Here is a 27,472-nt window from a genome sequence, read left to right as displayed (position 1 = left end):
AATTTGGTAGATAGTACGGAAAACAATGGCAGTTTTTCTTGGCTTCTCCGTACCTACTGTAAAATTCCACCAGAATTCATTAGTATGTTTGTGCTTAACCACAATTTATTTATCTAGAAACGACCTGATTTGTTAGAAATAAAACTACCGTAATTATCATTAGGCACACCAGCCCTCCAGGTCTTACAGAAAAGAATCCTCTCTAAGCCACGCAGGAGGTACATGGAGGTATTTACATTTAACGGTATATATCATCCTTTGATAGGCTTTTCTTTAGATAGTAAGGCATGGAACACATTGCATGTTTGGCTTTTCCCATGTATTTCTCCCACAACAGCTGTGGGTTTGTTAAATGAGAAGTTCCCATTTCTCTTAGACCAACAGTGCTAACTTCATTAGTACAGATGCATATTTTACTGCTCTCTCTCCAGAAAGCAGAACGTAACTGAAGAATTACGTTATGCTTTCCCTGAGACAGTCACAGATGTGCCTGTTTTCTGCATCAGCCATATCAGTAAGTCCTTTTGCTTTGCAACTCTGATGTTATTTCAGCTATCAATAAATATATGACACCGTTTACAAACCGAACTGAAAAAGAGAAGGAAATCTATACTTCGCCTGCTACTTTTATTGTCCAGCTTTTCCATGGTTTAATACTCCCTTAGGTACAATATACTTTTACATCACATTGTGGCTATATGTTCTCCCCAGAGACCTCCAGCAAGAATAGTAAATCTAAAGAAAAAGGCAAAAGCAGAGGGATTGCCAAAAGACTCCCACCACCACTGAGTTTCTGGTGGGTCCCTGAACAGGGGACAAAAGGCAGGAAGAGGAATGAAAGGAGCAACGGGAGCAATGAGTGGACACTGGGGGAAGAAAGAGTGCCAGTGCTCAGCTGATAGAAAGCAATTCCCTCAATCCTGGCTTCACAAGACAGATATGAGATCTTCAACCTGTCAATGGTCCAGGTCTAAATACCATCCCTTTTGCAAAAGGGAAATGGAAAAAAAAAATCTTCTCTTTTTTTAAACAGCAGCTGTTAGGAAGCTGCCTAAAGTTGTGGAAAGATAAATGCAATTCTTTTGCAGATAGCTTAACAGGCAAACTGCAGGCAAAACAGAGACAAGGAGTAGCTCCTGCATATTTATATACACACCCCTACTCAGAGCTACCTGGGCTCAAGTGGGACAGCTCCTCAGCTCAAGCACCCTGTTGCAGCAACACTAGTAGAACCACGAAAATTTATTTCAGCTGATCATTCCTCCCTGAGACTTTTAAGGCCAGAAGGAACAAAACCAATCACCCACTGGTTCTAATTTCCTGCTAGAAAAGATGCCATAAATACTAGCAAGGGACTCCACATAACAGCTGGTTAAACTAGTTTTGGTTTCTACCTTCCAGGAAAACAGCCAGTCTAGATTTGATGTCTGAGTGATGAAATCCATTATATCCCTGAATAAACAGTTCACTCAAACACAGAGCAAAAGATAATTTGACATGCAGACTTATACCGAAAGATATGTCGTTTATTAACCACCTCCTGAATATCATTCCCATTTGCATTGCACAGATTACTTAATTCCCTACAGATATTAAGTTCCTTACACTATAGGGATGTTGCTGTACTCAAAACAATCTTGAGTCAATTTAAAAGTTTGCCTAAACTCCGGAGTCCTAGGGAAGGACACTAGATGTGGATATTTGCAAAGTGGCCTTTTTGACCTCTTGTCCTTATTAAAAATTCCCCAGAGCAGGATTACTGGCCAGGTGTTCTGGCCACAAAAACTTTAAAAACATAATTGGATTCTGCCCTTTAAATTCCCCTTAAAAATTACCTCCTTGAGCATAACATCTATTACATTTTATTCCAGAGGTAGTTACATTTTAATTGAGGTCAAAATGGTCCTGTACAGAAAGAACGCATGAGGATCTTGGCAACAGTCAATGAGGATGTTTGCCATTTAGAAATGAATTTGTTAAATAAATAAGATTACATCAATTCCTTGCTGTAGCATAAGATAATTTACATCTATTAAGGACCAGGAATTGTCAAAATTTTTCAAATGTATTACACGTAAAGGAGGGCACTTTACTTTTATGCCTTCTGTTTGGACAGATTTCTGAATATTACCTGAATATTATCTGTAAAGTAGCATAACAACCCTAGAATTTTAGTGGAACTAGACTTACACATTTGCTGCAAATTACTAGCATCTCTCCCCTGGCCACCCAGAGAACGAGCTGGCACAGTGTTTGATTTTTATGGTCAGAAATTTTAAAATAAATAAGTTATCTCATTGTCACAGCTGGAGAAGGAGAGGAGATTAGCTGCAGCCTCTCCCAGCGCTGAACATGGTGAACAGCTGGCTCCAGGGTTCATCTGCTTCATTCTCATGCAAGACCAGAGCAGACTGAATAGCTGCAGAAGAGGGGCCTGAAAAAACCAAGGGCCACTTTTCTAGGTGTTGTATCCCCGTACCCTTCTCTCAAGTCGCACATGCCAAAATGAAGGACAGAGCGGTTCCAACCGTTAGCTGGCGAAAGGGCTGGCTGATGAGCCACAGCTCACGACGAGTGCCCAAAGAACAAGTAACATCTTTTCAAACACCAGCGCTTTTTCTGAGGATTAGTTTTGGAAGGGTTTAAGATTTTCAAGAACTAAGGGACAGTTTCCCCCGTGCAAACACTAGCACAGAAAGTTTTTTGACTTGGCAACAAAAGGCCCTTTGGCTCCAAGTCAGTAAAAGTGGAGGTACCATTTCTACCACTTCACTGTCCCAGGCACCTTGCAAAACAGGCGATTATAACACTGACAGTCCAAAATAAACTAATTGGTTTTAAACCTGCCCAACACTGATTCTAGTTACTGCCCCAAACAAAGAGCTACGTTGCTGTGCACCGTCACCCTGTTCTGCTCCATGGAGAAGGAATTTCATAGCAGGAAGTCCAAATAAACACACACATACTCCTTGGGCCAAAGTACCCTGAGATAACATTTTAAACTGGACCAACTGGTTAGCTCTCCTGCAGTCAAACTATTCCCTGCAAAAATACTCTGGACGTTAGAATCACCGAGCAAGTGTGTGCCTTCTGGGCTGTACCTGTTCAGAAATACCCATAATAATCTGCCATTTCTCCTGCACAACTACCCCAGCTTTTCCTTGTCACGCTGAGACTGTCTCCTGTGGTTGGCATCAGGGCCTCAGAGCTTCCTGGGCAGTTCTCCCCTCACATAGATGGGCACAGCTCCCACAGGCAACGGAGCAGACCTGAAGGGGTGTGGGTGATTCCACACAAAATGGGTGCTTCGGCACTAATCAACCAAGCTGAGTCTGGAAGGGCACAATTGCAAGATCACCCCCAAAACATCGGTGAGAACACTGCACGCTAAAAGCCGTGAAGCAAAATACCAGATTGTCCTATTCCCAAGCCCTCTGTTAAACCAGGAGAATTTCAGGTCGCCAAAACACAGGTGTCTGGTGCTATTTGAGATGTCCTCGGGCTCCAGCTGCCACCCAAGAAGGGAGTGCTCCCCGGTAGGTCCCATGTCATATTGCCAACCTCATCCAAGTATCTCAGATACTATCTGACATCTAAAACACTGGCAGAGGTGACATTTGCAATCAGAGTTGCTTCCCTCCTATGCTCCTCATAGATATTATTGTTCTATGTGTGTTCACTTTTTACAGCTTGGCAGACAATTGAGAAATGCCTTCCATGCTTTTTAGTCTCAAAGCGATTTTGTCCTGCAGAATTTCCAGGGAAACATCAGCATTCAATAAGCCCCTCTTGCTGCTGGCCAAGTGCTCTCTGCAGTGGCTGGCAGGATGACCCTTCCTGAACACATCTGATCCGTGTCCCGTATGGGCTGTTCTGTGGGTGCTCTACCCAATGCTGATTAAAGCTATGAAAAATATGAAGCATGCAAAAATGGAAGCAGAAGGGCACACAGAAAAGCAGACAATTGGCTCATGCCCTGCCTCTTTTTTTCCTGCCTATCTACCATCAATATCCTACACACCTTCCCCTCTGCTTGTGAAGACAGGCACTCTCCTGCGTGTTTCCATGCAGCTCAGAATCAGTTAGGCAAGCATGAATAGCAATGCAGCTGGCACTGTGCAAGAAGAGTACTCTTCCCCTCCCTCTGCCCTCCAGGTATCTCTGCTTGGAGAAGATGATACAAACGGTAGCTCTCCTCCCGGGCTAACCAGGCTTGCCAACAGACGGTTGTGATGAGGGCAGCTTCCCTAGGGTATGAAGACGTTTGGATCCCTTTGCTTTCCCTCCTGCCTCCTCTGCCTGCCTTCGGCTGCCATCCCTGCCTGCACAGCCACAGCCTGGACAGCAGATCAGCAGCGCGGGCGCTGGCAGGCGGAGGGGGCAAAACCAGTTCGCTACAGGGCTGGAAACAGGTTCTGTTGGCCCCACAACTAACTACCGAGCCTCTGCCTTTTGCAGGAGCAGTCAGGATCACACCTTCTATTCATCCCACAGGGCAAGAACAGGAAAATTCTGTACTTGTACTGCTCAGGGCAAACAAAAAGAAATACCAGCCCAGAAATGTCTATTGCCTGCCATACGTGGCATTGCCAGAACCACTGAACAAGGAGAGACACCACTTTCACCAGGGCTCTCGATATCTATATAATTTAAGTCTTTTGTACGGCTGCAGCACAGAATTGAACTAAAATGGGCTTTAAACCCATGAAGACTTTCAACCTCTTTGGACTTAAAATTGAAAAGGTTATAAAAAAATTCTGACTGAGAGTTTGCCATCGTGGAGTCTTTGGGGAGTTTTGGTTCCCGTTCCCTCAGGTGACCCGGAGACCACACTGCATCCCATCCTCTGCTTCCTACCCAGCACAATGTGTCTTTAATTCTGCATCGCCAGGCAGAGCTTGGGAGATACAAATTGTCTGTGAGCTGGAATTAAACATACAAATGGGACATACAACACAAACGACAACTCTCTCCAGGTCCACAAGGAGCCTAATGGATTTTTTTGGTCAAAACATGTCAAGTCATAGGGGAATCTCTGAGTGGAAAGTTAAGCCTTTCCCTCACATAAAGCCCAATCTTTCAAAAACAATAAAGTCCCAGACAATCTTAGTTTTTGCACTGAAAAACAAAACGTGCTCAGAGATTCCTTCTTTGTAACTTCTCTTTTGTTCAGTGCAGCCACACTGCCAGCAGCGTGAAGCAGAAGCCTGGCTGCACGTGCAATTATTTCGGTTTCCTCCAGATGCATAGGTACAGATTCTGATCGCTTTAAAGTGATGCCAGAGACAGTAATTCCTGATAGCACTAAGAGGCAGGCAAGTTTGAGCACTACTCATGTAATAAGTACAGAGTTGTCAAAAATATATAAGTTGGCAGCACGCAGAAAATACAAAGTTTGGAATACTTTGGGAAAGCAAAGATGACCTTCTGCCATAGTTCATCAGGCAGTTGAGCTCTGTGTAGTTCTCTAGGGAGCCGTCTTACCAGGCACCAAACAAACACTCTTCAGAGAGTATCTATTCCCAAGCCTCCTGTCTCCACGAGTGATTGACAGGATCTGCAATTGTGTATGTTAACGCGGAGGTTTTTCCCACTACCCATCATAGCATCAACAGAAACCCCTTCACTGCATACACCAAAGTACATCCAGAAGTTGTAACGAAGATGTCTGCTACAGTTTCATGGCTAATCCCATCTCAGGTCTTGACCCAGCAAGGCAGCAGCACTTGTCCTGGCCTTTAAGCTTGTGAGAATCAAAGGGAACCCTGAAAAGTTCTTTCACTGGATAAGATCACTGATCAAGAGGCAAGACCCCTTCCTTTCCTCACAGAGCCTGGCCTCTCGCATGGGTATCATAAACTACACACCGAAGTTGAATATTCACCACTGAAAACACTCAGTAGGTTTAACAGTTGCCATGAAGCACCGCTGGGCATTTTATCAATGATCTCTGTCTTAAAAAACACATCCTCATGCCTTTTGAATTGTTCTTTTTCCTGCTGACCCATGAAAGAGAGAAGAAACGTCTCAAGTTTAAAATTCAGTCACTTTGCTGGTGTGTACAGACAGTGCCTAAGATGGCCAACGCATGACATCATTAGTCATCAGCCTGGCCTGTTACCACTCGGAGGCCCACACTGGCCATTCAAATGGATTTTCAAAGGAAGACTCTAGCCGGTGGTCAGAAATCCTTAATGGCTGCAGAATTCAAACTGAGAGGAATTACAGAAAAGGAGCAAACACTCACCATGAGGTTGCAATTCCATAGGGATATCATGGACACATAAATAATCACTAATGGTTTGTCACCATGGAACTTCTTGATATTTCATTGTCACATATGCATTTATTGTAGTATCAGGCCAAAACATGGTTGCCTGAACTCTTCTGTTTATACACCAAGAAAAAAAATACTGCTACTCTTCTTCGTTATAAAAATTACTTGTGTCCTACAGCACAAGATGTAGAAGTCACAATATCTAACAGTCACCTAATAAACCTGTTGAAAACGATCAGAGTGGAGCATGCAGAGGGAATTTAACATTTGTCCCGATTTACTCACACACCTTGTTAGCTGCCTGAAGAGAACTCTCTTTTCCCCCCTCCTTGTAATTAATCAACATCAATATTTGTAGTGTTCACTTACAAATAAGTGCTTGAAAGTAAAAGAATGTACTTGATAATCTTATCTAAATGCTCCAGCCAAACTAGAGCATTTTTAAAGACATAACAGGAATAAAAATATAAATTTTCTTTCTTGCTCTTCCCTGCATGTACAATTTTGCTATACGCTTACAAAGTTATGAGAAAGTGCAAAATTATAAGAGTAGGACTACAATAGCCAGAGCTGGATATTCTGAACATCTTAAAATAATCTCCAAGCAAATAACCCTGAGAAAATGGGAGAGGGAAATCCATACTCACCTGAACGTGATCTGTCCAATTCTCCTGAGTCATGGTTTTCTGAAAAGACAAAATTACTTCTGAGCCACCTTAGTAAAAGGAGAATGCTACATACAGCAAGCTGAAATTTAACACACCATCTTACACACTGGCGTCAACTGTGATTGAGGAATGCATTCTGGAGCACACGGGAAACCTCTGCTTCTCATATGTCACCAGCCGGGGCATGGCAGAAAAACACAGCTTAGATGAAGTAATTCAGACAACAATTCAGACTTACGCTACAGCACATAAGACAAAAAAAATCATATGCAATCAAAGTACACAGGCCATGCAGGCCCTTAGCCAGCAGTAGCCCGAACTCTTGTTATTACCTGGAGCTGGGTCCTGGACTCATTTGCAGAAAACTAACCACCTAACAACACTCTGTGAGTGCAGCAGCATTTCTGAATGCCTCAAAGCTCACGTGGTGCTCTTGCAATGACGGAGACATCACCAAGCAAAGCTGAAACAGCCATGGTCTAGTGGAATGCATGGATCATTGCTGTTGCCTTTACCTCAGATTTGCAGTATGTCCATAGACTGTTCACCTCAACAGCTAGCCCAGCAGAGAGCCACCCCCACAGGCTCCAGTAAAGGAAGTGATCTCAGGGATTATCTGCAAGGCTGAGCCTTCAGAATATGAAAATACAAACTTTTCTCAACAGCCAAGTCATGAAAAATCCTCTGGAATCATGAGGTCTGGGAAAGGAAACTGATAAGTTAATATCCTCATTCCGATGTAGTTCAGAGCCAACCTTGTGGAGAAACTCGGGATGGGACCTACTCTGAACTCTGCCAAGAACACAGGCTGCATGAGACAGATCAGTCACCGAGGCCTGAGCCGTGCTCCCACTTCTGGCAGAGGTAACAGTGATTACTAGTGCCACTTTTATGGAAAGGTACAAGAGCAAACAGGGAGTAAGAGCCTCAAAGAAAACACCTTTGAGATATACAAGCATGTAATGTAAATACTAGTGAGATAAAGGAGCCATTTAACCAGACCTCATACACAGCTGAGAATGGTAAACAGAGAACACCAAAGAGCTCTCAGAAGAAGGGACTGTGTCCAGAAACAGCTGCCAAACGTACCTTAATGGAAGTAACTGGCCAGCTTGGATACTTTAAATCAAGCAAATACTCCAAAACAAAGGAAATGGAAGGCCAGAGAGAGCAGAACACCAGATCAAGAATCCATTCCACTCTGCTAAATAAATACACCTGGATAAATGCTTTCTACTCTCTCATTGCGGATGACCAAGCTCTCTAGAATGATGTCATCCAACATTAAAGCTTTGAGATGCAGAACGTCGAAATGCTCAGTCCTCCCCAGGTCTTCTGTCAGTGGATCTGGCAGGCAGCAAAGACAGATCAGAGCCTTCACCGATGGGTCAGAAGGTCTTGGAAGCCAAACTGGCTGTGCCAGAATGGTGTCATCAGATGACCATCACTCAACCCCATCTTCACGTTTAAAGTACTCGGGGTGGGGGATCAGAAGAAACACATGCAACTGCTGCCTTCTGTTGGAACATCAAACAAATCCTCTTTTGAACAAAAGAACAGGCACTTCCGGAGGAGGTGTCTCATTTCCTGAAAACTGGCTCTCTGAAGACTGGATCAATAGCACTGTAGGAACATTTGAACAACCTGTTGGATTCTGTTAAAACTCTGTTAAAAAAGCCTCTTGTACGTACAGGCAGAAAGTCTTCTATGAACTGCAGATGAAACAGCACTCCATGTCTGGCAAATACAGCTTGATAATTCAAAATTCAAGAAATGGAAACATTTCGCCATGATATTCAGTCTCTTGTGGTCCTTGTCCTTCACAGTCCAATTGATACAACAAGTGCAAGCTGTTTTATCCAGAAGAGGCAGAACAAAAACTTACTCTCAGCTGGTACAATCTGTCTCTAGGCACAGGATAATGATGAATGCCAGACCATCAAGAGAAGCACCAAAACTGCCCTGTTAACAAGAAGAGAAATGTGCTCCCCAATGCAGTGTGCTCAAGAGCATCCAAAGGGCAGTGACTTGGCTCAGTACACTCATGAGAGGGGAGGAGAAACCATAGTCAAGTAATTCTGCAGACAGTCAACTTCCAAGCTGCCTCCTAGAAACCTGCTGCTTAGAAAGAATTAATGGCATCTTCTTATTTCTCCAAGCCCTCAGTGCCAGGACAAATACCAGCGTATTTGGAAAGAGAATTTGGAGGCTGGATAAAAGTAAAGTTAGTTCAAAGAGTGGTTCAGGAGTTGAAAGTACTACCATTTTGCTCAGCAGTAACAAGGCTGTTAGCACAAAAAAGCTTCTGTGGCAGGTTTGGGCCATACCTATCACAGCCAGGCCACAAGTACCAAAGCAAATTGCCTACAAAGAACCCAGCAATGCGGAATGCCTAAAAGCTAGTGTTCTTAAAAAAAAGCCAATACACACCCCCCCCCCCCCCAAACCAAAAACACCAAAAAACTCTTTAGCCAGTATGCTCCTGCTTATTTGAGATGGCTGAGAGAAACTGAACGTATGGAGAGCGTACCCTGACCTACCTACCTGTGTCTCAGAACGCTGCTGAGGATGCTGAGGCGAACAAGCATCCAGCTCTGAGCAATCATGACACCCAGTCATTAGAATATGAATGGACACACAAACTATTCACTCACAGAAAAAACATGTCCAATGCCAGATCCAATGCATTTCTATACAATAATAATCACAACGAAAACTTGCTCATATACCATCAATACATCTCAAGCATACCAATTATGTTATTCAAAATGCAAAATAAACAAAAAGCCTCGTTCACACCCATGCCACACAATACAGAAACGTACCTCAACAAATCTCTTGTAAAAGAGGTAATTCAGAGTTCTCAAGTGCCGCTGATTTATGACATTAGGGCAGAGAGCTAAGAGAAGGAAAAAGACATTTAAGTATACAACATAGCTGAACTTCCTTGAAGTTTTACGGTCTAGACATTACATTTTTCCTTCCCCAATTTCAAACTCGGTATGTGGAAGGCAGGATGCCATCACACTTGGAACAATGACGGACAGACACACACATTGTCAGCTTATCTAAGCTATAAACTGTTATTTACACTTTCAACCATGATTAGCAATGCTAATCCTCGGTTCTGATATCTCTGGTTCTGCCACCCTTGAATGATAAGATCCCCTTGCTGGTTCAATATGCTTTAGAGTCAATGACTTCACACCTTTAATTAGGTAGCATCCTCATACAGGCACCACCTCCAGTCTCTAGAGGCTGCATTCTTTTTGATTTAATTGGAACCTGTGCTGTTAATTCATTGAAGCAGTTTTGAACATGTTACTCAGGATGTAAACTTGTGGCTAAAGTTCCTCCGATAAAATATATATCCATGAAAGAGACTCCATATCCATACAAAGAGGGAGGTGACTACTGTTTTGCTGAGCTAGCAAGCAATGGTTGTTATTATTTTTATTACTGTCATCTTCAATAGATATGCCTCATTACAACTGCAAAAAACAAGATCTTCACATAGCACCTTGTTTTGAAATCCAGTGCAAAGAGAGATAAAAGCTGAAGATAAAATACATTAACTAGGATTAGCATACGTATCTGTCAGTTCTTGCTAGATGCTGGTATGTATGTACAGGGGAAGATCTAACCAAAGCTTTCGTTGGGGTTTCAGTGGCTAAAACCATCTCACTGGCAGTCGGAAGGAGCAGGACCAGCACTCAGAACCAGTAACAGAAAATAGTAAAGTGAAAATTCTCTGCAGCCTCCCTTGAATCAGCGTACACCAGGAGAAACTAGTGTTACCGACTCAAAGGGCCTCAGAGCTTAGCACTCTCCGTGCCCCACACATGGCATGCCCGAGGATTAACAGCTGAGAAAACGAAGACAGACCTCTGAATACCAGACCCTGGAATCAGCGAGGTATGAATTGATGTACCACTGGTTACTGCAGCTTCTCAGAGTCTCTTGAAGCATCACTTCATAACCGGAACATTTCCATCTCAAATAGAAATGTTTAAAGCTGTTATTTTTAAGTTAATCTTCCACAGTGTGACAACATATCCTTGCCCTCAAAGGATCTGAGGAAATTATTGCAATTATCCCACAGGATATCATCCCAATAAATATGGTGATCTTTCCTCCGGATGTTATCCCAATATCTGGAGGAAAGATCATCAGCTCATGGAAAGCAACACTCTTTAAAGAAGGTAAGATCAACAGAAAAATTAATAATATCACCACCTAACTTAAAGATTTTGAAGCACTTCAGAAAGAAACACAGCATGACTGCTCTAGGTCACCAAAAAGATCCATTGAACGTTTTTTTCTTTGAGCTTCTAGAGGAAATATCCAAAGCACAGGACTTGGCAGAACTGAGGGATTTGAAGTGCCCAGCTATCTGTGTGGAAAGTAGGACAGAGGAACACAGATGGACTGGAACATTTCTGAAGGCACTAGTGACATTTTCTATTCTGATGGAGCAAAGGACCTGAGTTTGAATCCAGTTTTCTATATTTGATTAGAAAAAACAGAGAAGGACTAATTGAAAATGTGAGGATGAAGGGTAACGGTAAGAGAGACAATGAAAGGAAGAGTTCAAAGCTCTAAGGAAAGGAAGAACAGTAAAATAAAAACAACAAAACGGACTTCAATAAACTCAGAGAACTGGCAAGTAAGATTCATGTGAAAATCATTTATAAGGGGAAAAGGAGTTAAGAAGAGCTGGCAATGGAAAAATTGGAAGTGAAGGAAGAGATTTAACTGCTAAATCAGAAGCTTTTACTGATCTCAAACACAAGGAGGAAGTTAAAAGAACATGGAAACTGGATCACACACATACAAAAAACCAGCACAAACACATAAAATCAGAAAGCCCAAAGTAAAACGTGAGATGCATCTACCAAAAGCCATAAAGGCAAGAGAAATTCCATACAGCCTTTTGGAGGGAAAAAACAGCAAAAATCTACTGGCAAGGCTAGATAAGAACTGGCATAGGTTGTATAGGAGATGGTAAACTTTCCACCTTGGAGGTCTTTAAGAAGAAGTTCCACATTCCATGTATATCAGAAATCACAGAAGGAGCTCCTTTGGCTTTGGGGCAGGAGGGTGACGCAGGTGGTGCTGCAGTCTTTGCCAGACCTTGTCCCTGCAGTTTCATGGCCATCTACACCTTGTATTTGCAGAAATCAAAGCGCTCCAGGGCAGAGCAACTTACTCAAGGTCAGACACCTAGCTGAGTGAACAGGAGTCTGAACTCAGGTCTCCTGAGCCAAAACCAATGTTCTGTTGGTCAGAGCAAAAGACAAGGTCCTAAGCTTTTCAGAACAGGGACCATCCTTCTATTCAGTGTTTTTACAATGGGGTTTTGGGATCATGACTGGGTTGTGAAGCAGTAGTGGAATACAAATGGTGTAATACTGTGAAGGCACCTCTTTGGGCGTGTGTTAACTCTTAACCTGGCAGTTGCACCACAACAGTGCTTCATGTGAACTACATTTCACATCTGGGACTGACTCAGAAGCAAAAAATCCAGTCTGCTCTCAGGCGTTAGCAGCGAGTTAATGGCTATTAGCAACAAAGAGGAAGTAAAAATGAAATCTATTTGTCACGCAGGGTATGAAACCCGCAATACACACATTTCACTCGTGTAACATCAGTAAGATATGTCTACTGGGGACATGGCGCAATATATTTTTAGGTGTGGTGCGTGGCTACCACTCCCAGGTGATACGCGATGCCTCCTGAGCTGGGATGTGGACCCAATCCTCTCCTTACACTGCCCTGAGAGCTTCACTTCCATCCACAATGAGACTCCTTCATCCTGTGCTGGCAGAACAGAAGGTCCCAGACAAAGCATACTTTGTTTGGGGACAAAGTAAAGGAGCCTTTTTAAAATAAAATCAGGGTACCTGAAACACTAGAGGCTTTTACCCTGGTATTGCCAAGGATTGCCGGGGAATCTGATGAGATGCAAGATGCGCATTACTCTCTCAGAGTATTATGAGATTAGTCCCTAAGTGCGAATTAGTGGAGGGTAGGGCCGAACTCCAGAAAACCTCTTCTTGTTGTAGCCTCAAAGATGCATTAGTGTTTCTCATAAAATCCTCTGTGCTACTATAGGTCAAGGTCAGCAGTCCTCAGAAAGGAAGGTAAAACAGCAGAAGCTCCAGACTACCCCCAAAGCCCTGAGCCACCTGCTAGCTTTGCTGCCTGGAGCACTAGCTGACTGGAGGAAGAACAGAGAGCATAGCATAAGGGTTTCAATCTATGCCTAAAGGAAAAAATGCTCTGGTGTGGTCTGCAGACCTATGTCTGGATATGATGAATTCATGCTCAGAACTGCAAGCGTGGTGACAGCTTTTCCAACGAAAAGCTTGGAGCTGCTGGCCAGCTTGCCTTGGTCTAGAGCAGATCATATTCTACTGCCTGTACCTCAGTAGACAAAAACGTAGCGGAGAAAGTAAGGGCCCCAGAAAGGACCCTGGCATGTTCAATCCCCTTCTCCTTCAGCATCTTGACTCTGCAGCCGCTGCAACCTCAGGAATGGATGGCTCCTATCTTCTGACGTCTAAGCCTAGAGGTTCTTCTTGGTTACAGTGCTATGTAGAGACGTGCCGGTATTTAACATGAGAGCTAAAAAACTCTGAAGGAAAATCACCATGGAAGTAGGGGGAAACAACCCTCGTAAAGCAAATGTAAAGGAAAGGAATAACCTCCTGCTCTGTCTTAACGAGGAAAAGGTAAAAACATCTGAAATGTCCTCCTTCCAAAGGCATTCCCGTGGAGTCCTAACAGTCCTTCCTGTCTCTAGCACTGCACCTTTTGAAAGTGCCCGGGGCAGACTCCCACGAGTCCCTGCCGGAGCTCTCCCCGGTGACCGCCGCGACGCGCTCGCAGCTCCCGCAGGGCCGCCACGGCGGCGGGCAGCGGTGCCCCGCCGAGCAGAGCGCGGGCGCGGAGCAGCCCTCGCCTGCCCTCTGCTGCCCCAGCGCCAGCGGAGGGACAACGCCGCTCTCCCAGAGCAGCTCTGCGGGCTCGTAGGGAGCGTTCGCACCAGACTGAAATTAAAGGTTAAACCAGCAGGATAACCTGGTGGCCAAATGAAGAGAAACATTGCTCTTAGTTTATGCTAAAAAGACTTTTTAGAGCCTATGGTAAAAACATCTTCCTAGCATTCAGAACTTAAGGTGCTCAGCTAGTTCATCGCGCTGCTACAGGACGACGACAACTGTTAACGGTGCATTCAGTTAACATCTCTTTTCTGTCAACACCACTATTATCTGCTTTATTGTCATACAGGCACTAAGGCCCAATATATGAGGACGGGTATACTCAGAGTGGTGTCATTTCTACCTCGTACCCAGGGAATTTGCAATGAAAAACGCCACTGAACTCTCTGTGCTATACTGGCTGTGCAAAAACACAACAGAAAATAGACTCAACCATTTCAAACCTAGGTAGGGTCTGTTCCCTCATCTCTGAGAACCGTTTTGACCGAAACTTGCGTTTGTAAATCTAAGTCAATCTCACAGGGTCTCCAAAGAGCATTAAGTAATTAGTCTGCAAAAGCCACAGGCTTGTTAAACCAGAGCATATTGACCCAAGTGTGAGAAAAGACTCTATAAAACTCAGTTTCCTCAGTCACATACCATTTCTCCCCAACTTCTTCCTTCCCCAATAAAGCTAATTAAATGGAATCCACATACAGTTTATTGCGACACCTTTGGGACTCGGCAGAAAATCTTCCCCCTACCAGGCACTGTTTTGTGTGTTAACAGGAATACTGGAATACAGTTCAGAAAAAGAAGAGGTGGACTATCTAAGATGATGGCTTTTATTTCCCCCTGAGGTTCCAGGTCTTTTTTATATTGGGCCACCTCCTGTCTGGCTATGAAATTTAAGACTGGCAGTTCCAAGGAGTGTTTCAAATCTTAGTGGCTTATCAACACCTAAGTTTTGCTTAGCAGTCAGTGAAATTTCCTGTGAGTGGATAAGAGTGAGCTCAGGCAGTGAAATATGAAAGTAGATTTGGAACTGCAAGAACTGAGTCACATACAAGTTTGCCTTCTCATACCAAGAAACCCTGTCCTCCTCCAGCCTCTCTCACTGAAAGCCACTTCCCTCTTCTGCTGCTGCTCTCAGCCTCTTTCGGCAAGTAGGAGTCATGAGTGAAGAGGAGATGGAAAGCAGCAGCAGAAGACTGCGGCATCAAACAAGCCCACAATCAGGTTAGATGACAACAAGTGTGAGTTTTTCCTCACTGCTAGCTTTTGGTGGAGCTGTTCAGAACAAGAGAAATTAGTTGTTTTTTTTTAATCTGTACATTTTACCTAGCCTGCTTCCTTTTTGTACGCTTTTTCCTCACAGCCAGATTTAATTCCACTACAGAATGGAGAAAAAACACCCAGAAATTCAGAGGAAGGGAGGGGAGAGAGGTGGGAAGAAAAGGAAAGCCATGTTATTCCAGCTGCCACCATTTCCCAAGTCAGTTCAAGCAGGACCAGCACTAAGGCAGGAATTCCTCTGTAGGCATTCATCCCCTTCCAAAGCATTTCAAAGGAGACTAAGATGGCCACAGCTTAGCAAAGTGTGAAGTCCTGCTCTGAATTACATGTGATATTACGTAAAAAATAAACACCTACTTTCACACATGGGACTATGAGAGTCATCCAACACTGGTTTTAGCTGCCCCAAATCTGGCATCTTGTCTAAATCAGTAGCCCACATCCCCTCTCACATCAACAGAGGTGGACAGCCCTCTCTAGCGAGTGACTTATCCTGCACTGTAGACATTGCAGTTTGCACGGGATAAATCACTCTGGAAGCGTAGGCAGGAATGGGATCTGTATCTACCTCAAGGAACCTCCTCACCAGTGAATGTGTTGTGGAGGACCAGCAAGATTTGGCCATTATTATCAGCAGCTACAACATCTGGAACACCATCACCAGGCTGAGGCACACTACCATCCCACAAAGAGCACCTGAGATAACAGCTACATGCTCCTCTCCGAGATTTTTTTTTTTTTAATTTCTCGGGATTTTGCATGTGAACAGTTATATCATTTCACCTCTACAGTTAGTATCATACCCTTGGTGGATCTTTCATAAGGAAAGGGGAACAACTCAATTCTCTTTACAGATCGTAAAAGGCAATACAGCCTACTGAATGACCAACCTTGTAAAGGAGGAAAAATTACTGAAGACTAGTAAACTCCTCGGAAGGTTTTAGATTTTAAATAAATCGCCCCGCATATGTCTCAGCTTTCAGACCAACGTGCTAAGTTTAATTATATTTACTTATCCTCCAGTGAGGGTTTGTAAGGATTATCTTATTAACTTTTGAACGCCAGTCTAAAGATGTGAAGATTAATATGCAATATAGTGTTGCTGCCAGGTGTAATAAGCCCACAATTTGTGGTTAGAAAACACTTTTCAGTCCAAGAAAAGAGAACCGCATATCTTGGGCTGATGGTGGAAAGCTTTGCAGGGTAAAACCTAACGGTGCACCTAAAGGTGTCTGATGCAACGTCCCAAAGAGAAGAAAAAAAGATCAACAGTCCCTGCTAACAACCAAAGCAAAACAAAGTAGATTTTTTTTAGATAACTGGTAGTGAAGCAGTTCTATTCAGTGATGTAAAATGTGTTACTTCTCTCAGAAGGCTGCAAGAGCCTTAAAACTCCCTACCACCAACCCTAGCTTATGCAAAGAATACAAAGGGCTTGAGGTTCCTGCTTCCTAAGGGTTATCTCTTCCCAGCTGACGGACCCATAACTCAAGAAAACAGATCCCCAGATGAATAATGACTTGCCTCTTATATGAGTGGAATGGAGTCATAACTCAAAGTTGACCATCATATGTTTACGTAGAGCCATTCTGAGGTCAAGATTTATTTCATATCATGGAAGAAGCAGTCTATTAGTCACAAGCACTTCATTCTTCGACAGCACAAAGTGATAATTCCCATAACTTACCAGCTTTGTTCTTCAATATCATTAATTAAACCCTGAAGCTCCCCATGATAAATTACAGCAGAGATTCCTTGCTGAACATGGAAGGAGACAAATTGACTTCATCTGTTCTTTATTGGTGAGATAACTCCACAATATGTTGCAATATCACATACCTGGATCTACGTTAAATCGGTCTAGGAGCCTGAAGACCAGCTTGCTTAGCATTTTGCGGTTAAATTTATCTGGTTTGTACCTAGACAGGCCTTGATATTGTCTGTAAGCAAATAAACAAAATCAGAAAGAAACATCTGTAGAATCACGTAAAGTATGTTTCCCAAATAGTAGATATTTAACGGTAGAGGTACTAGTATTTGCTAGGTATTGGTAAGAACAGTCCCCTACCTTTCCCAAGTTACAGCAAAAAGCCAACAATATGACCACACAAATATCCCATGATATCAATGACTCTGTGCCACATCAATATCAATGACTGAAGCAAGTCCAGAGGCTTATTTTCAAGAAAGTGAGCAATTCCGTCTCGTCTTTTTTCAGAACTAAGACTGCAACTATTGCATCTACACTGCGAGTTTGACTGTACTCTTGGCTTTGTGACTGACAGGGGCTATTCTAGTGAGAGGCAATTTATAAATTAAAACACACACGACTATTTCACGAGCACATGAAGGTTAACCACTTGCATCTCTTGTTTTTCTGCCACTTCATCACAGTATTATCTTCCTGCAAAACCTGTACAACCGATACTGAAACTCACCCTCGTCTGCAGCAAAGCACGAGAGTCTGATTGCTACAACCTCCTGGAGGAAGCTTTGATATTGTCACATTGCTAAGATCTACTGCACAGGTTTCATTTTGCACTCCTTTCTCCTGGCGGGAACTGAGCATCTGTCAATAGGAGTGATACCTCTGTCTTACGGGCTGAGGTGTTTGAGAAGACTCTGGCACAGACACCAGAATTTCCCTTTTCTCATCTGAAAAGTAAATATATTGCACTCCATTACTCTGAGAAACGATCTTGGATAGACAACCAGAGAACATACTGTCCTCTGACAGCAAGTTGGCCCCAGCTGTTTAGAAAAGTCAACAAGCATTTCTACCTTGTGATGTCTCTGATATTAAAACCAGGTTCACACCACGTGTCCAGGATCTGCAAGAGCTTGCTCTGGAGCTCAGGATATTCTCCCACATAATCTTCCACCAAGTTAGTTTTATCTTGGAGCAGTAGCGGCGTACACATCTAGGAGAAGAAATTACATTTAAGGCACTGTGCCCTGCCTTTGATCACCATGTTCTGCAGACTGAGCACTGCGGAAGGCACAGAAGAGGTCTGTGACATTGCAAACTGAAGCCTGGCAGAGGGCTGTCCCACTCCCTGCCGCTCAGACATGGCGAGCAAGTCACAAACCCCCTGCTTAATCAACCAGTGCTGCCTGAAAGAGTGATGTGACACTTTCAACACAAGTATTAGCCAACACAAACGACGTGACATTTTCAACACAAATACTAGCAAAACCTCAAAATAGCAAAAGCACTAAACTCCATCATAGTGATAGCCATTTGTCAAGAACACAGCCAGAACTTTTTATAACAGTGGCTGCAGCTAGAAAAACAGTCCAGTAAGCTGTAAGGGGGTCTAACAAAATACACTCTGTCACTTCCCTAGGTGTAAAGGTACATCAGCAATGCAGCAGTTACTTCTTTGGAACAAAGTAAAGCCTCAAGTGAAAGGCAGCACAACTTGGAGGGCCTTGATGGATCTCCTGCTTAACAAGAGGTGGATCTGATGACAGAGAAGCCTGCAGAGGAAATGACTCACCTTCTCCACATCTTGATCTGGCTGTAATTTTAGCTTAATACTCAGTATGGCTGCCTAGAAAATACAAAAAAAAGTTGTGTATTTAGGAGAACAACAACATAGTGGATAAATGGGCATTATTCCAAAGCAAAATAGATACGCTATTATACAAATTTTTAATGTGCTAATTATTTCTGTTAAATTTTCAAGTACAAATCATATAAACATTTGGCCACATACATTCCACTTAGAAATGTACAAGAGCACTCCTGGCAGAGTTGCATATTCCAAGCAGCAGCACACCCTGGAGCAAAAATTAAAGATCAAGTTGTCTGGTAGAAAGAGAGAGAGAAAGTAAAGTGCTTGAACAAAATCAGCTAAGATGGATATTTTCTATCAATAGAATTGTAAAAAACACCTGACCCACCACACCTTTCTGAGTTAACTTTATCCATCTTGCTGTGCCTTTTAAATTTGTAAAATGGCTGCATTTTGTGAAAGCAACTCAAGATTTAAAAGACCCTGGAATCAAGAGGTCTTAGTTTTTATAATTTCTGCGTAGCTCCACACTCCTGAAAGTGCTAAGGTTCACTACAATCAGAAAGACGGTAAGAACTGTATTTTTCCCTTTTGTGGTATCTACAAATCTTTGATAAGCCAAGACCTGCCACGTTCACAAATTAACTCCGAATCAGTATCTTCTGCAGATGAGGAAACTCTGCTATGGTGAACTGCAGTAACTCAGACTGCAGGAAGAACTGGTTCAGCCACTGTCTATCCTGTCCCAGCTTGGTGATTACAGAAAGGTATTAAGATCTAACTGTGCATTGCTTGGGAGGCATATAAACTAATTAGGATTTTAAGCAGTTAATAGTGTCTAATTTCTGTAGTGTGTGAGAATACTTGGATCTCAAATACAGAATAAGCATATAATGGCTTCCTTTAATATAGTGTATTGTTCCAGTAAATAGAGTAATAAGAGCAAGGAGCCTTCTAGCGCATTTATGTGTTAGTACTGACGTAATTGAGAACTAGGTAACAAGGATGTTTTACATGAAGTGTCTTTCTAATTACTTTGCAAAGTTAGGCTGTATTTTCCAAAACGGTTGTAAACAGTGTTTGAAAACACGACATCTCTGACCCTACTGCAGCATGCATGTAATGCTAAGCAACAACAGGACAGAGTACGTAATCAACTGAGTTCACAAATGCCTGCTTATTCAGATGAGGATAAAACAGTACGTTAAGGCTCAGAGGAAAAGCTCTTATCTTCAGCAGGTTCCTCTGCTATCTGTGATTGATTTTGCTTTGAGAGAAAGATCATGAAAATGATGGATTTGTTTGTCAAAATAGTTGCATTTTAGAACTGTGTTATTTGTTAGAATACGTAAACATAATACAGTAAAAAAAGTGCATTCCCTCCAAGCAAACACAAACCTCATCATTACACTTCACCTGCATGAAACCTTTATAGAAAAATTTAACCAGAAAAATAACCTAAGTGGGGGTAGAAGCACACCCTGAAGCACATTTTCTGTGATCTCTCCTAGCATTTAAATGACCTCAACTTAACTCATCACTAGAAGCACATGTTCTGCACACCCAGCCAAGCAACACAGACAAAACCTAACAGCTCATCCGAGCATTGCTCACAGCAGAAGCTGTGGATTACATTACCTTCTGGGAAATTCACACATGTATTTCACCCACTGCATCAAAGACTGAGTGTACAAAAGCAGACAACCAACACACACCACGTACGCTCAATCATTCAGTCTTACTGTCCAGATAATATACTTACTGATACCCGGTTATCAGTGGGAAAACATTTTTTTTTCTGTTTGTTTTGGTTTGGGTTTTGGGGGCTTTGGGGTTTGGGTTTTTTGTTTGTTTGTTTGTTTTTTAAACACAAAATGAACACTGCATCACTGATAGTCCAGGCTTCGTCCCAAAACCAGAAATCAACAGAAGAGCTTTAAGTGACAAAAGCAGGAACTAACATTAATGCAGTGACTGTATGCTACAAACCAGACACTGAATAGAAAGGCACATGATAATTTCTCAGCCCAGCTAAATCTTCAACCAAATCTCTCTCTGACTCCAGACTTTATAACTATTCCACCTGTTCAGAGGATAATACGCTGCTCTGCTCCACAAGCATCAAGTACCTCTTCTCTCAAATTATCAGATCAACATCACATTATTCTCAACTTGTACACAATATACAAGTTGAAGGTTGCTACTTCTCTTTTGGACTTGAAGAAGGGGTTTGGGTCTCCAAAGCTTTGGCAGCTGGTTTTATTTTCCTCCCAGCTATCTGTTTGCGGAATTAAAAAAAAAAAAAAAGACTTGCAGCTCTCAAAATCTTGTTTCACCCTTTGATCTCATTAGTACCTTTTATTAAACAAGTAATCCATTAGTTTTAACATGCAAGCATACACTGGTTTCCCTAATAGCTTTTTAATGTTCACATGCATGTTCAGATTAACCTAATTGCAGAACTGTTATCAAAATGGCATAGTTTTATCTCCATCTCTATTAACCATACGGGTGACTTAATCAGATGAACATGCGCCATGTCAGGTTAGGTTTTCCTCTTTTACTGGAGGTATATTCTACGCTGTACCAAAGGGAGTAGAGCAATGAATATCCATTTAGCCAAAGCGTGGAGAGACATCGCCTTCCAACCCCGGCTGCGGCAGACCCAGCTCACACCACCACCACTGCTGCAGGTCAGAGGAACTTCAAGCAAACCACACAAGCTGGCTTTTAACATCATTTTAACATCACCCAGCTAAAGTAGGTGACGGAGCTGTCAGACAAATTGTGCTGCTGGCAGAAACCTCCCGCAGCAGGGAACACCATCAGCAGTGGGGCAGCAGCCTCGTCCATGCACAAAGCTAAACGTGGAAGGAGACGCATGACCTGGGTCCTAGGAACAAACAACCAGGCTGGATTGCAGGGTGTAGTTCCTTGGGCTGGCTGGCTGAACAGCGAGGACAACTGAGATAAAATCATCGTGCTTACAATAGGAATAATAAGAGAAGAGATATGAATAACCGTAATAAAGATGAAAGTGTTTGGCAGCTGTGTCTGTGGTCTCAACTTAGAGCTATTTTAAGATTTTGTTTTGTTATTTCATGTTTTGAATTGTTTCACTCCACAAACAAGTTTTGTGTAAAACGACCCTATTTTTAACAGTCTCTTTATAGATGATAAGATCTCCAGAAAAGCAACATCTCATTCGCAGACTCATTCGCAGACTGTAGTTAGAAAACAAACACTTTAATTAGGCAGACAGCATGCTGTAACTGAAATGATGAGAATCCCCCTCCCCAGCCAAGAAACATGCATTTCCCCATATGCAGTGCTGCACTCTCCAAGCTGTGCTGGAAGACTAGCCAGGGTAGCTGGAAGCTAGCAATCACGTTAGTCCAACTGCAGATCCTCAGACTCAGGTTGGATCAGCAGGGCAACAAAAATCCTAAGCAGCAGATACCTCCCCCACTTCACCAGCTGATCAATAAGAGCAAAAACCCCAGCTACGACCGATGCAGGAACATGGAAAAGCTCTGGTGAACGCTAACCTATTGTCAGCTTATCAGGGTCTACTCACCCTCCCTCAAACTACAAAGAGAACGTGTTGTAGTCCTGACTGGTGGTACAAGTAGCTTTTTCACAAAAATACATTTCATACCTAGAGAGTTTCTAGCATGTAATCTAGTAACAGCAAAAGATTAGCATTATTAACATTATTGCTACACATAGAAGTGTTTAACCTATACTAAAACCCTCCTGCCCCAGATCATAACAGAAATATGGGAAAGGTTGGTCCCTGTCTTGCCTTGCATCCCCCAAGCGTATACGGGACAGGTACAGGATGAAGCCACTGCTTAGTACAGGAGAAAAGGTGATGACCCAGTGCCTGATTCAAATCCCATCAAAGTTCGTGAGTCTTCTCATTGTCCCAAGGGAGCTTTGGGTCATTCTTTGATTCAATTATGGTGAAAGCAAAAATCATAGTTGGACATTTTGTAATAGTTTTGTTTCCCAAGGATAAACACCTAAAAATATAGCCAAGGAGGGTTGGATGAGGATGGGGAAGAATTCAAAGCTGGGCAATACTACATTAAATTCTATCTAAAATGTGTGTAGGTGCATTGACCATAGGATGGGGGAAGTTACCCAAACTTGACGCATTCAGGCCTAGCCACAAGCACCAGACCACTCTTCTAGTCATGCGATTGCAAAAACAAGAGTATGGGAAAATGGGGAGTGTTTTGAAGTGAACACACAAGCCCAGAGCACCCTGCACCAATACCTGATCCTCTCTACTTGTTTTGAATGCAATTGGCTCTGTCTCATCTAAAAATGACTATTCTTTCCATATACAGTACGAAGTGCAGGAAGCCACACAAGATCTTATCTGCAAGGGCATGTGCACTTGGGTGGTGTCTACACTGACAATTTAGGCAATTTTCCCACGGTGGGGTTAGCATCAGAGGAATAACCTTTTGCTAGTAGCACTGCTTGGAGTGATGATGCAGGACAGACACAAATGGTTTCTGATGACTCCTGCATTACCTAGCTCTGCTGCAAGCAAGTTGGGACAACACAAAGGTAAATATGCCTGTGCCTGACTTAGTGTAGTATTTCTGAACCAAGGAATTTCTGAAAACCCATACAATAGACCAAACTACAGACCGAGCCTTTGCAGAGGAGGATCCAACGTCAACTCTAAGGAAATCACAGTGATCAAAGCCTGGATACATAATAATGGTAGAAATAATTGAGTAAAAGGCACACCATGTGTAGAATCATTGGGAACATCTGTTTTGTGTTTTGGAATCACTCATTTCAAACTTGTGGCTAACCAGCTTTGCTCAAACTCTCAGAGTGCATCACTGCATAGTGTATGACATCGGGTTAGATGTTTAATTACTTCCTGCTTAAAGAGCATACAATATACACAGCTGTCTTCAGGAAGATCTTCAGAAACAAGAAGAACATGACATTTCCCAGGTCCACTTTCAAGAGAGCAGGAACATATTTTATAAGGAGTGAGACCATCAAAATTAACTAGTGACAGGTTACTCATATCTAAAGAATTTGAGGTAGAGGGAGAGAAGTAAAAGTCAAGGTTGGAATATGCGTGTGCATAGGTGAAGGGAAGAGGGAAGTGAAGCAAACACTTCCATGATTTGTCTCCCTCAGGTCACTCAAAGCCGTTTTAGACCTGGTTTAACTGGTCAGTGCACGCTCACAAATGGGTGATCCTCTAGAGCACTGCCCAAGTTTCCTGTGCACACAGGCCACCCACCTTCAGCAGAGCCTCCAGATGCAGACTCTCCGTATGGCTGGATCTGCTGCACATTCACACCTCCTCTCCAAGGGCCCGCTTGCTTGACGAGAGCCCAGAAATGCTGGCAGTAGGAGCAGAATACTACCATCTGAACTCTTATTTCCCAGCAACACTCAAGCTCCTTCCCAACCACTTCATCAGACAGACGCCCATAGCAGAGGTGCTCCAGAAGACACGGTGTTTGGGAGCAGGCGGCAGAGTGGTCCATGGCCTGCAGGTTGGCTACCTCTGTTCTGGAGCGGCAAGAATCTAGCAGGCAATGTGCCATTAAAGCTGCCCTTTAGCAGTAGATTAGGTTAATAGGAAAAAAGGGTTGAGACTGACATCATCATCTTTACATGAGAAACATCCCCTGTAACATTGTCCTTGTTTTTCTTATCGATTATTATTTTTAATTTAAAAGAAACAAGGAAATTCAAATGCACACACTTTAAACTACAGTAAGAGTTCAACAAGCCTTTGTAATTAAGGTGGTGAATGGGGGAAAGAAGCAGTATCAGAGACATTTTCACTGTCCTGAGAACGGCTCAAAAAAGTCAGAGTGAAGAAATCCAAAATCTGAATAACCATTAATGTGCTCAATCAATCTTAACACTGGTCTGTATTGACAGATTTGCAAAAATACACCATGTGGACTCAAGCACCATGTATGAAGTAGGACTACAAACAATAACATCCCTGAATCAGTGTTCAAACCATCACTACACTGACAACTGAAGGTCATGTTGGCGCATTTCTACAGCTTAGGATATTTGTATTCCTTTAACTCTTTCGTCAACCAGCCTTTCTACTGAATTAATAAATTACTTCTGTAGTAGTTTGTATTGCTGACAAAAACTTTGAATTCTGTGTCTACAGAGCTTTTTCTCTGGGTACTCCAAGTTATTTTATGACACATTTTAACAACTGAATTTTAATAGATAATCCACATTATCTTAACTGAAAGAGCAAACATTAACCGAATTTAACATATAGAATCAACCTTCATTATTTGTAGAAATTAACAGATGAAACATTAGTAGAAAAAATATACTCTGCTTTTGAAAACAGAGAAATCTGGATGGTCAACAACCAAAAACCTTAAAAATTAAATACTCCCCATGCCACTAATAGCTTAGTCCAATATTCTTGTTTAAGAACCAAACTGAGGAAGGGGAGAAAAAAGCTGCTAGCGACCGATGCAGAGAAGTCGGAGTGGGAGCTCTCTCAGGCCCAAGAATATTTCTGGTTGTCAGAGGCTAAAAAGATTATTTATTGTTTCCTTCCTAAACCCAGCTCCACTGCCACCTGTTCAGAATTTACTATAAAGCTGTTAAACAAGACGAGAACTTTGATGCTGACTGTGAAAACAAGTTTCACTGTATCTGACCCGAGCAGCACTCACTACTGATCCAGAAGCAAAGGAATTTGATTTTTTTCTTTAAGCACAGCTATCTTTTTACCTTTATAAGCTGTTTAAAAAAATGTAAATAAAATAACTCAGTGGACAATAGAGGGCATTCATCCCACAGAAAGACAGCCGCCACCCTTAGACATGAAATATCGCAGCACATTAAGTCATGAGACCCCGCTAATCAAAGCTGACAGGGCCCTGAATGTGATTTCTGCTGAGACTTAGCGATATCATGGGGCACTGAAGCATGCACAGCCTGCCAGACTGCCCCTGTTCATGTGACAATGGCTTTTATTCCCGAAAGGGGCCTGCGAGTGACAAGAGTCCCCTTTGTCTTTCGGCTCCCGCATTCGCAGTGCAAGAGAGGTTCATTCAACCAGCCCCAGACACTCTTTGAAAGGCTGAAGTGTAACATAAGATGACCATGAAACACTAGCTTGCCTTCTGCCTACCCCTCATTCTTCTCAAGCACAGCCTGGCCTATTCAGGGCCTCTCGCAGACTCGCTCGCACTGCATTACCCCCGGTCTGCTGAATCCCCGCATTGTCCCGGCCCCACCAGCAGCCATCGCCCTTCCCACAGAGCCCTCCACCCGGCAGCCCGGCCAGGCTCCGGCACGGCCCGGGACAGCCCGGGTCGAGGGCGGCGTGGAGCCACGGCCCGTGGCTTCGGAGGGCTTCTGAGAAGAGGACAAAGCCGCCACGTTTCACCCGAAACTACCTGAGCGGGAACGTTAAACCCTTCTGTCTCTTCACGCCAGGTGGGCCATGAGGAGCAGACCCGGGAGCCCCTTGCGCAGCTCCAGAGCGCCCTGCAAGGCCCCACGCTGCCACGCTCCGCCAGCAGCTGCAAACTCCGTCCACAAAAGAGCGGATAAAAACCCCAAACGGGCCAGACGCCTCAAAAACCCACTTATACATCCCTGCTTTCTGCTTTAGCTCTCACTGCCATCAGCGCGTTTTCCTGGATCATGGGAGCACTGGTGCCATCCGCTGGCCGGCGCTCCCCGTCAGGTGCCTCCTCACCACAGCTGCTATTTTATGCTGCTAAATCAGAACAAAGTTACCTCCACCTGCGCCATCTTCCACCCAACCCAGCACCGCCGGTACTCAGCTCATGCCTCTCCTGCCGCCCCACGCGCCCGCAGCCTGCCCCGCCAGGCAGCACTCCCAGCCGCTCACTGCAACTCCCGGCTGCTGCGATCCATAGACTGGTTCAGCTTTTGACCAGCTCTACCAAAACAAGGCATACGGGGAGGGCCAGATGCGCTTCAGAAACAAATAACCGCCACGGCCATCACCAGGGATCTTTGGGATCTTGTTTTCTGAAGAGATCTTTCTCCAAAACCTCTGTGAAGGAAAGGAGCCTCCACCCCTGGGGCAGAGCTGGAACCATGGTGTGCAGCTCCGTGGTCCGCACACCACAGTAGGAAATGCATCCAAACAGGCAAAGGGAATAATGTGCTCTAGAATAAATGCCTGGCGTCTTATTGTAAATACAGCAAGAAAATAAATGATGACAGCAAGGACTTAGAAGGATTTCTCTCCTTTCAGGTGAGAGACAGAAGAGCCAAAAATCCTACGTGGGAATCTGCTTTACTGCCCCATCTGAAAGACGGGGAAGAGCAGGACGAACGGACACGCCACAGCCCTCTGCAAGTGCTCAGAGCCCTAGTTCCAGGGTTTTGGGGTTAGCTGCTGTGAACTTAGGTATGATCAGTCCCCAAGGGCAGTAAAAGATTTCCTGTTATTCTTGAAGGTATTTCTATTCATCCTTCTGGCAACAAAACAAAACTAGAAGAAAGTTATGGCTGAGGGTAAGCAACAGTTGAGGTTTCCTGTTCTTCACACTGGGAAAGACTAGTAAATGAGCTTTTCTGTAGAAGAAAGAAGAAAAACAATTCCACCAAAAAAAAAATGTAGAGCTTTCCAAAACCAGATCTAGAAAGAACCGCATTTCTACTGACAACAATAAATATCTTTGGAGCCATGCACTTAAAAATCACACTTGAATA

At 43.4% G+C, this 27,472-nt stretch overlaps 1 protein-coding gene across 12 annotated transcripts in view; it reads right to left on the bottom strand.

Moving 5' to 3' along the window:
• Positions 1-27,472, bottom strand: part of EXD3 (exonuclease 3'-5' domain containing 3) — a 296,388-nt gene that overhangs the window by 167,372 nt on the left and 101,544 nt on the right. For all 12 annotated transcript variants that reach the window (XM_072883192.1, XM_072883193.1, XM_072883198.1 and 9 more), the window contains 5 exons: positions 18,725-18,778; positions 18,006-18,145; positions 17,064-17,164; positions 9,771-9,844; positions 6,925-6,963 (listed from right to left, as the gene is read on the bottom strand). In XM_072883192.1, the coding sequence (XP_072739293.1) occupies positions 6,925-6,963; positions 9,771-9,844; positions 17,064-17,164; positions 18,006-18,145; positions 18,725-18,778 (408 nt within the window). The remainder of the gene's footprint in view (positions 1-6,924; positions 6,964-9,770; positions 9,845-17,063; positions 17,165-18,005; positions 18,146-18,724; positions 18,779-27,472) is intronic.

The sequence above is a fragment of the Ciconia boyciana genome, chromosome 18 (genome assembly GCF_034638445.1).
Source record: "Ciconia boyciana chromosome 18, ASM3463844v1, whole genome shotgun sequence".
Lineage (NCBI taxonomy): Eukaryota > Metazoa > Chordata > Aves > Ciconiiformes > Ciconiidae > Ciconia > Ciconia boyciana.
This window is presented reverse-complemented; position numbering and strand designations above follow the sequence as displayed.